Here is a 10,423-nt window from a genome sequence, read left to right as displayed (position 1 = left end):
GATACGGACCAGCTCTCCCAGGCTATCAAGGAAGGCAAGGGAAGATGCCGTGGCTGTGAATGAGCCTAGTGGGAGGGACCCTGATAATTATCTCCTTAACTCACTGTGGACGTTTTGGCGTGACGCGTGAGTGTGTGTACGTACGTGTGTGTGTGTGTAGAAACTGGATAGTTGATAGGGGGACAAAATGGTGTAGTTATATATCTGGTGGTGGCCATTGTGTGTGTGTAGCTAGTTATGCCAGTTCTGTGTTTGTGCTGTCCCCCTCCTTGTAAAGTATCGTTGTGCTGTGTCCAGGTAACAAGGAAGTCATACACTCCCTTCCCTGTTATATTACGCATAGCCTCGAGGCATGATTTGGTACGGGATATAAAACAGATGTAGCATGAGAATCCTCGTGTTTTATGCAATAGTCATACAGGCAACTGGCCCTCTGTCCCATGCTGTATCTACTACTAGTGTTGTACTCTATAGTGTATTTTGTGCTGTGCCCCTGTACTATAATATGGTGTGTGCGTGTTATTATAATTATATTGTGAATGTTCTCATTATTCATACAGTACACGAAGAGGATCAACTGCCAAAGATTTCTTTGAGAATCTAAAACCTTTGTGTACAGTCAAGACCATCAAGGTGATGTCCATCACGTTCATTATAATATCAATACATCGCCCCCTACCCACCAACAGGCATTTTGGGGTGTGGTCAACAATATTCGTCCCATAGAGCAGTTGGGCGAGAGAGAGAGCTACCATCTTATGAGGAATGAGAATAGGAGACCTATTTGGGAGGACTCTGATAATGCTCATGGTGGATTGTGGTCATTCAAAGTCAGAAAGATGCACACAGTGAGGCGCCATGATTATAGTATACAAGTTCTGTGATAAGCAACGGCTATGTTATGATAGCCTTACACTGTTTTCCAAATTTCGGTCTTTTGGTAGCTATCTTTGAGAGACCGTAATTTGTGTTCATATTGTCCAATTTGCTGCATTCAATAGACCCTGGGTTTCATACAGGATTGTTAGCTGGGAGGGGGAAACGTTGATGTTGTTCCTTTTTTTACGAAATGATCATCGTAAAATTTTACAAAATGATTTTACGTCTGAGGTGCAATTTGGGCTTTTTGTGTGTTTCAAATCATGATATTTTACTATTAATACATTTTGCTATTACATCAGTATTTTTTCAAAGTTCTAGGGGGGATTTTGGCTGGGGGCGATCCCAGCCCCCCCCCCCTCTGTATGAAACCCTGATAGCTCAGAATTACTTTCCAATGGTGTGCTTAGATACAAGCACTGAAAAATGTTTACATTTGAAATCACAATCATAATCATGTCATAATCCCCCGCCCCCTCAGACCAAGGTATGACAGGAGCTGTTGTTGGCTGCTGTGGGTGAGCAGTTCTCAGAGTGTGTGGGCGGTGGTGACTGTGTGTGTGTGGTGTGAGTGTGAGGATAAGAGGGTTCGATCAAGAAATCGTACAGATCTGGAATGAAGACATGCCTGTCCTCTCAAAGAGCTACTGTTCTGTTGGACAGGAAATGGTCCTCAACTTTATCAACACTGAGGAGATCAGCTCTGGGGTGGAGTTGTTGGAAGGGTGCGTTGGTACAATAACGTTAATTTCAGTATCTGCTTAGGAAGAGGCCTTTTGATGATGTGTTAACAGAAAACCCTTTCAATTTAGACCATCAGAACTCTAGTTACAGAGCGGATTATAGTACCCTAGAAATGAAGGATGTTAAGATGAGCTCTGTGGTGGAGCTGTTTGAAGAGTGCGATAACATTATTTCTAAAAGCAAAGAGTCTATTTCAGAAGAATTGTGTGGGCCTGTTATGCCATGGCCATAGTCTTTATGAAAATAGCCTGTTACAAATTTGTGTTTTGAGCATACCATCTGAACGAGAGCTTTCAGAATTCAGATTCGTGATCTGAGCTCTAGTTTCAGAGCTGATCGATGTACTGTACTTTTGTTTCTGCTGTACAGGTGTGAGTGTGTGGTGCACTTTGACCCCTGCTAGCCGTGCTGATGGGGCCGGGGAGGGGAGAATGAGGTACATAAGAGTTCCAATAAAGAAGCATCACTTGGCAAAGATAATTCTCAAGTCTCTCTCTGGGCTGGAGGTGGTTTCAGGCTACACCCATTTCCTGTGTTGAGGAGCACAACATGTGATGACTAAGAGGTGTAATAACTAGGGACAGAATAGGTGTAGCTTAGTGGTTAGGGTGGTGGCTTAGTAGATTAGATGATAGATAAGGCGTGGGTTCGATTCCTTCTTGGGGACTTTCTTTACAAAATATCCCTAAATTTTGAAGTCATCATACTCCTTCTCAAGTACATACAAGTTGGGGTGTCGCCCGGTTTCTGTGAAACAAAGTTTCACGGAAACCGGGCGACGACCCAACTTACCCTTTTTGGTAGACTAGGTTCTGTCTCTTTTTTTTGTAGAAATGGCCGAAATTATTTAAAAATGTAATTGTGGTTTTGCTCTGCAAATCTCTGTTGCAAGTGCACGTACTGTACTGTACTATTAATGATTTGTGCTTATGTAATGTAGTTCTATAGGTTTCCCAGTAAGGCACTGCAAAAAGGTTCTATATTTATGCCTCAGTGCCTGTATCCTCCTCTATAGGTACAGATTATCAAGTAGCGTGTCCAAGGAGGACAGTAAGAGAGTCGTCACCTTCCTCAACCACCCAGGACTACATCTCATTCAGGTACAGCCTCGTTATTAGCTTTGTAGCTCTAAGAAATATAACATAAGATGATTATCTCATGCAGAGATGGTTTTGTACCCAAGTGGGTAATTTCACCAAGGCTAGAGCCAGGTCCCTTCCACCAGATAAAAAGGTGGTAGATTTATTACACCATGTGATACATGTAGGACATAAAGAGAGCACATGTTTTATTAAATGGATTTCACCAACTCAAGTTACGACTTTTAATTCAAGAAATAAGTACTCTTTTCTACTCTTGTTATGACACAATTGAACGTTTGAATTATCAACCTTCCCCTCCCCCCAGCAGGGGTCAAGTACATGTACCTGTGCGGAAGGCGCCCCCTGAACCATCCACTACCCCTCCAATCGTCCCCCTGTACCCCCGGATCCTGCTGCTAAGAAGAGGTCGCGAGGGTCAAAGGACAGAGGTCATGAGGCGGCAGATAAAGGGGAGGACCATAATACCATTGACTATCGAACAGCCACCCACCAAGAAGTGTTAGAGTGAGTGAATAGTATAAATTAATGTGCAGGTATGTACTACATGTACATGTCCCCCGTTTAATCAATTAGTTAGTGGACTCGTTCAGTCGCCATAACTTGAATTCCGTGGATCCAATTTTATGATTTTCCGAAAGCTTAGAAAAAGACTTTTCAAATAGTACCAGATATTTGGGAGATGACAGATTTAGCACGATACCATGTAATAATAGCCCAGGGTTCAAAATCAAAATAATTATGTCCACATCGAAATATTGGATTGAAATACATCATTTAAAAGGTCTCTTAATTTCTAAGCTTTCAGAAAATCATCAAATTTTTGAAATTGGGGTCACGGTACTAAAGTTATGGCTGCTGAAAGATGTTCAACTACTGTAACATGTCCGTGCTTGAATTATAACTAGTGTACCTATACACACACTATGACTGCACTCCCCACACACACACACACCACACACACACCCTCCCAACACACACACACCACACACACACACACACTATGACTGCGCCCCCCCCTCCCACACACACACCCTCCCACCACATCTGCTGGTATACATGTATGCAAGCTAGTCCCAGCCCATTCTCCACTTCAAATCCTTACCATAATTTGTATGTGAGTTTCCATACCACCAAGAGTAGATAAGAGCATCTACCATTGATACCACCATATAGCGGGGAATTGTCGAGGGTCTAATTTTGTCTCTCACATTAGCCAGAAAATATTAGCCCTAAAAAGTACCATACAAGTTCTAGAAGCCATCATTGCTACATGTTGTTTGCATTGTATGGTGGTTTTGTGGTAATGATAAGGATTTTAGGACACCCACACCCACACACACACACACACACACACACTACTATCTTGACTAATGCCTTGTGCTAATATCTAAGAACCAAAATTAGAGGTTAATTGTGCTTGCCACCTATAGAAGAACCACATAGACCCATCCCCATTATCAGATACTACCACCACAAAACCTGGCCCAGACAATACAGGCCTGTTCCTAGGCCTTATAAATAGTCCTATTCGTTTAAGAGCCTGGAATTTTGATTGCTATTTGAACGCCCACTAACTACTTCCTGTATAGCTTCCGCAGTAAAATTGTGCTGAGCTGGCACACCCTTTTACATCGAAGTCATTGTAAAATCAATGCGTTTTTGCAGCCTCTGCATTCTGCAATGCATGCGCTATTATTCTAAATAAAGGAAGTTTGTGAAATATTGAACTAAGAGCTACACATGTATGTACTGTTACGTATGTTCAGACATTCATTAATTAATGGATCCCCCCCCCACACACACACACACACACACACACACACACACACACACCCACACACACACACACACACACACACACAGACACCCACACCCCCACACACACACACACACACAGGATAATATTCTGCCAACAGTGCACTTCACAAAGCACCCAGCTGCCCTCCTCAAAGAAGTTGGTCAGAGTCTGTGACAGCTGCTTCCTGGACTTGAACTGAACATAATTTACACACTTTGTTTTTGTATAATTATACCTCATTCATTGTGTTGTCCTCAAGTGATCATTTGATACAATTATTGACTGTGGTCTATATACAATTTTGGACATTAATTATAACTATTTGTCTGTTGTTCATCATCAATAGTGCTATATATATATAAATTGTCATTGTCATAAGTTCTTGAGAGACAATTAATTAGTGGGAGGGGGAGGGGCTGGTGTTTTATTCATTTCCCTTCTTAGGCTAAAGGGAAATGAATAAAACACCAGCCCCGCCCCCTCCCTCACTACTTTTGTGCCACGTGGATCAGAAAAGAAAGAGAAAAGTGTTCAAAGCAAGAATGTAAAATGTCCCCCGTTTAATCAACCCCTCCCCCCAGCAGGGGTCAAGTACCTGTGCGGAAGGAGCCCCCTGAACCACCCACTACCCCTAAACGAACCTCCAATCGTCCCCCTGTACCCCCGGATCATGCTGCTAAGAAGAGGTCGCGAAGGTCAAAGGACAGAGGTCATGAAGCAGCAGATAAAGGGAGGACCATAATACCATTGACTATCGAACAGCCACCCCCCAAGAAGTGTTAGAGTGAGTGAATAGTATAAATTAATGTGCAGGTATGTACTACATGTACATGTCCCCCGTTTAATCAATTGGTTAGTGAACTCGTTCAGTCGCCATAACTTGAATTCCGTGGATTCAATTTTATGATTTTCCGAAAGCTTAGAAAAAGACCTTTCAAATGGTACCAGATATTTGGGTGATGACAGATTTAGCACGATACCATGTCATGTAATAATATACACACACTATGACTGCACCACCCCCCCACACACACATACTCACACGCACACCCTCCCCCCCACACACACACCCTCCCACCACACACACGCACACACCCTCCCATCACACACACACACACACACACACACCCTCCCACCACACACCCCCACACACACACACAGGAAGCAGATGACGTCAGTAGCTCAGCATATGAATGCTAATGGAGAGGCTCGTCAACGTGGTGGTGGTATGACCCGAACCTTCTCCCCCCTCACTCCTATCATACAGCACCTCTGCAGCAAGTCAGATGAGGTGAGAGACACTGTACATGTGTGTAGCTTTTGTGCAATACTGTATCATACCCGTTTGGTAGTGGCCATGCACCGGGCAGAGATTTGGGGCCCGGCTGTATTATAGAGGGACACATGCTCTCCGGAGACTTTGGGGCCCATTAACCTGGCTGTATTATAGAGGGTGGCCTGCTAACACAAGTCCAAACACATGCTATGGAGCCCATTAACCTGGCTGTATTATAGAGGCTAGTTGTAGGGTATAGACAGGTTTCAATGTAACAAACAGCATACACTTATTTAGTAGCCACCTACATTGTTTGATTTCTCTGCCCAGGCTGATAGCAAGAGTGAGAGGTCCTCCAGGAGCCAGAGACACACAGAGTGAGTTATCCCTACACTTTACTGGGAGACCACTCGGCCATTGCATACACTTGCTCTTGCTAGTGTCACTGTGTATTACCAATCGTGTGTGTACACTATAGCAGTGTGTACACTATAGCAGTCACTTTAGTTGCAGCATTATTTCTGTTCTTTATAAATTACCCCCCACCCACACACACGCCCACACACTGTAGAGACGCTAGGAGATCGGCTTCGAAAGTCAAGTTCTCTAAAACTATTACCGAGTTTCCAGACTATAGTCGCTATGACAACCCGACAGAGATCAAATCAGTATCAAGCCCAGGTCAAAGTCCATCCCATAGTCACCATGGCAAGTTAGACGGGGACTCGCTTAGGGTCAAAGGTGAAAGCTCGGAACACATCAGAAAAAAATTATTATTATTAGCATAGCTCATTATTTTTATTGCTTATACTCAAGATTTGTATGTTACTAATGATAGTGTCATTTGCCATATGCACAGTGTGTAATGTAGGCCCTGATAAATTATGCTCGGAATAATTTTTAGCATAATAGTCATCAATGGTAAAGATCATTACATTAAGTTTTGCATAACGACATTTCATGGCTTGAAGGATTATCACCAATATTATGAGAATCATGATTATATTAATAATGTCGTGTACATGTGTCAGTTAGCTTTGCATGTGTGCTGTGTTTATGTTAATTTAGTCTATAATTATTATTTTTGTCGCATTCATTTTTGGATTTTTAATATATAGGCACATTTTTCGAGAATAGGGTTAATAATGGGTAAAAATAATGTTATCAGGGCCTGGTGTAATGTGAATATGAGACAATACCTAATAATTTAAATTCTTTCCCAGTAATTATAACAATGTTACTCTTCAGCTTCTTTCGATTTATTTCAGCTAATCGAACATGATAGAAATAAACACTGGAGAAGATGAGGACGATAATAAGCGTGGTTAGGGTAAACCCCAGTCTAACTCCACTGTTGGCCGTCCAGTTGCATGTGGTTGTGCTGATGATCGCATTAGCAACAATAGTGTCACAACTGAACGCACAATCGAGAGGCTGGAAATTATCGGCCAGTAAATAAAAGGGAAGGCAAATAGTGACAATAAGAATCATGCCGATAGTTACCAATTGATTGAATGACTTATTGATATACCGTATATTAGCGGGTATATTTCGAGGGTATAAATTTTCGCGGATGTGCCTTTAGAAAAGTTTTCGCGGATTTAATTTTTGTGGAATAGCGCCTTTTTTGCAGCATGCATGCATGGAATATTAAATTCGCGGTTCATGCTTAATCCGCGAAAACCACGAATATTATTATACTCTCTATATATATAACATATACGGTATTCTTTGTTGCATGCTCTTTAAATTCGTATCCAAAGCATCGATTAACTCGCTAGCAATTCCCAGTAGAACACAGATGGACAGGAAAACTGAGCTTGCAGCAACTTCAGTGCTGCTGCAGAAATCAGTGGATTGTGTCATCCCAACAATAGCCGAGTAGACGGTGTTGATCTTGATAAACATCGTGATCAAATCAAGCGCAGTGTACCAATCAGGCGATCTCGTTTTCTTCACACGTCTCTTCAGCAACTTTTTAACAACTTTTTCAGCACTGACGAAACTATCTAAAAAAATTAATGATTACTAAAGAGACATAATATAGCTATTCCCAAAGAGATGTTTGTTTAATATTAAATTGTTGTAGGATATATCACTTATAATGAAAGCACCACGGTTGCTGATGCCTCGGTAGAGATGTCAATTTAAAAAAAATAAAGCTACTATAATTATATATATATAGCTAGCATATATAATTATTAGCAATAGGTTTTTTTTGTATTATTATAATTATCATAAATGAGCATTTTTGCATTGCTGCATGCCATACCAGGCATCAAAGTGTGCATGCCGAACACATTCACTGTTAAAAGTTCGGTTGGGTAATGATTGCATGACCATGATTGTTGTTAAAAACATTTCCTCCAAAATTGTGTGCTATAATAGATCTACTGTATTATTATCTTTATGCGATTGAAAAAATGGTAATTATAAATGCTGTTAAGCGCATGGTTTTTCGAATCAGCTATTCCACTCAACAATAATAACAACCGAATAGCTACTGGTTAGTACCTTGGTATAATTTTTTCGGCAGACCTATCTTGAATTGGTCACTGCACATAAGGGAAAGTGCAAAAAGACAAACTGGTTTTATATAATTATACAGAGAGCCCAGTATCATCACATGCAGATATGCTAAAACAGTATATTTCGACAGTATAAATGTTTGTGGTTTTCGCGGATTAGGCATGAACCGCGAACATTTATAACCGCGAATTTAATATTTCATCATGATTGTATGCTGCAAAAAAGGCGCTATTCAACGAAAATTAAATCCGCGAAAACCTTTCTAAAGCCACATCCGCGAAAATTTATACCATCGAAATATACCCGCTATTTACCAGTGGCGTGTACAATGGGGGGCTTTGGGGGCTTGAGCACCCCCCTGTCCTCCCAGACAACCATGAAACTAATCGTATCACTCAGTAGCTTGTGCAGCTCTATCTCATTGACACGATTACAAGTCATGACCACGCCCAATTGAGCATGTGCAATCAGTATTGCCATTCCAATGTTGTTATGTAATGCTACATAATAGATCCTCTGCACTATCCCAATCACCTCTTGCTCCACTGAGAGATACTGAGAAGCAATGACTAACACTAGAATGACTGGACATCCCCATTGTGATTGACCAGTTTGCTAGGATGTACCCCAGGAGAATAGTGCATGGAGATCCTACAAGATGACTGACTCATAATTATGTCTTATTATCACGCTATGCATGTATTAGATCCCATTTGAGTGTATTTAGCAGGAAACTATGAGCTATATAGTACCGGTACTTTAGATTTCTCTGGGCTACAAACTACAACATTATACATTGTATTGTCATTTACAAGAAGATACACAGAAAAATTATTGTAACTAGATGCTTTGTCTAGTAACATAGTAACAGAACTAGAATGGAAGAGAGAATCTCTAGAGGAGAATAGTAGGAGCCGCTCTTTTCTTGGGCAGTGTGCTGTACTTTTTTGCTGCAAGGCTGCATGAGGGAGGATGTATGAAAGATACGCCGCAATAAATGCGGGGGCGTAAAATCGCGCACGCGCGCGGCTCCATTTTTTTTTCTATACTTTTGAGCACCCTCCTGCTTCAATCTCTAGAAACGCCCCTGTATACGGTATATACTATTACTCTTATTTCCCAAGAATAATATTTATTAGAGAATGGAACTCACTAAAATTCGATACGAACGCTTTGAACTCTGTGACACAGTTTCTTCAACTAGTTTAAGTGCATGTATGGTAATAATAATTATTATAATAATGTGTTGTTACAGGTCTCAGATTATTAGCTCCATATAATAGCTACTTTATTCATTGCATAAATTTGTTTCTAAACGTGACTATTGTAATAACATTATGTGTAACTATATACATGCATGTATAAAATTATATATAGAGCGAAAACCTTACCGGAAACTTGGATTAATTAATGAAGTTTTGCCATAGATATAATCATAGATACTATAAATTACAGTATCTATGGATATAATGGTGTATCACTAACAGTCAGCTATACTGAAGTGTAGTACATTTTCTGTTGTCTTATAAGTTATCTAGTTAATTATAAAGGCAACAGACTGCATAAAGGCAGTAGGTTGCATCAAGGCAGTATAGGTTGCATCAAGGCAGTAGGTTGCATCAAGGCAGTATAGGTTGCATCAAGGCAGTAGGTTGCATCAAGCCAGTAGGTTAATTGCATATAAGGCAGCAGGTTGCATATAAGGCACAACAGACTGCATCAAGGCAGTATCATGTTGCTTACAATAAATTTGGTTGCATCAAGGCAACAGGCTGCATCAAGGCAGAAGGTTAATTGCATATAAGGCAGCAGGCTGCAATCAAGGCAGCAGGTTGCATATATAAGGCACAACAGACTGCATCAAGGCAGTATCATGTTGCTTACAATAAATTTATGTTGCTTCTATTCATGTCTGGCGCCTTTTTTGAAATAAAAAAGAGATCGTATAATTATACGTAAGTAAAAACAAAGCGGATGGCCAGTCCACCCGGCTGCATAAAGGCAGTGGCTGCGTATGCACAAGCTGCATAAAGGCAGTATAAGTTGCATAAAGCTGCATAAAGGCGGCAGACTGCATTCTCTTGCAGCTATCAT

General features: G+C 41.0%; 3 protein-coding genes across 6 annotated transcripts in view; all 3 read left to right on the top strand.

Annotated features, from left to right (window-relative positions):
* LOC135346456 (eukaryotic translation initiation factor 4E type 3-like) overlaps positions 1-1,372 on the top strand; it is a 1,788-nt gene extending 416 nt beyond the window's left edge. Inside the window, exons 2-5 of the mRNA XM_064544076.1 lie at positions 1-126; positions 561-633; positions 690-830; positions 1,361-1,372. The exon at positions 1-126 is cut by the window's left edge and continues 72 nt beyond it. Coding sequence (XP_064400146.1) covers positions 1-126; positions 561-633; positions 690-830; positions 1,361-1,372 — 352 coding nt within the window. The remainder of the gene's footprint in view (positions 127-560; positions 634-689; positions 831-1,360) is intronic.
* The window catches only part of LOC135347016 (uncharacterized), a 7,239-nt gene extending 316 nt beyond the window's left edge, over positions 1-6,923 (top strand). Inside the window, exons 1-10 of one of the 3 annotated variants that reach the window (XM_064544832.1) lie at positions 1-126; positions 561-633; positions 690-848; positions 1,361-1,604; positions 1,993-2,188; positions 2,639-2,723; positions 3,031-3,230; positions 5,686-5,815; positions 6,131-6,177; positions 6,372-6,923. The exon at positions 1-126 is cut by the window's left edge and continues 316 nt beyond it. In XM_064544832.1, coding sequence (XP_064400902.1) covers positions 5,693-5,815; positions 6,131-6,177; positions 6,372-6,588 — 387 coding nt within the window. In that variant the 5' untranslated portion in view covers positions 1-126; positions 561-633; positions 690-848; ... (3 more) ...; positions 3,031-3,230; positions 5,686-5,692 and the 3' untranslated portion in view covers positions 6,589-6,923. The other 2 variants (XM_064544833.1, XR_010398198.1) reach the window with 2 other exon arrangements.
* The window catches only part of LOC135347017 (dynein axonemal heavy chain 12-like), a 30,798-nt gene that overhangs the window by 8,735 nt on the left and 11,640 nt on the right, over positions 1-10,423 (top strand). The window lies entirely within an intron of this gene.

The sequence above is a fragment of the Halichondria panicea genome, chromosome 13 (assembly GCF_963675165.1).
Source record: "Halichondria panicea chromosome 13, odHalPani1.1, whole genome shotgun sequence".
NCBI lineage: Eukaryota > Metazoa > Porifera > Demospongiae > Suberitida > Halichondriidae > Halichondria > Halichondria panicea.
Note: the sequence above shows the minus strand (reverse complement) of the source record. Positions and strands in the feature narration are given on the sequence as shown.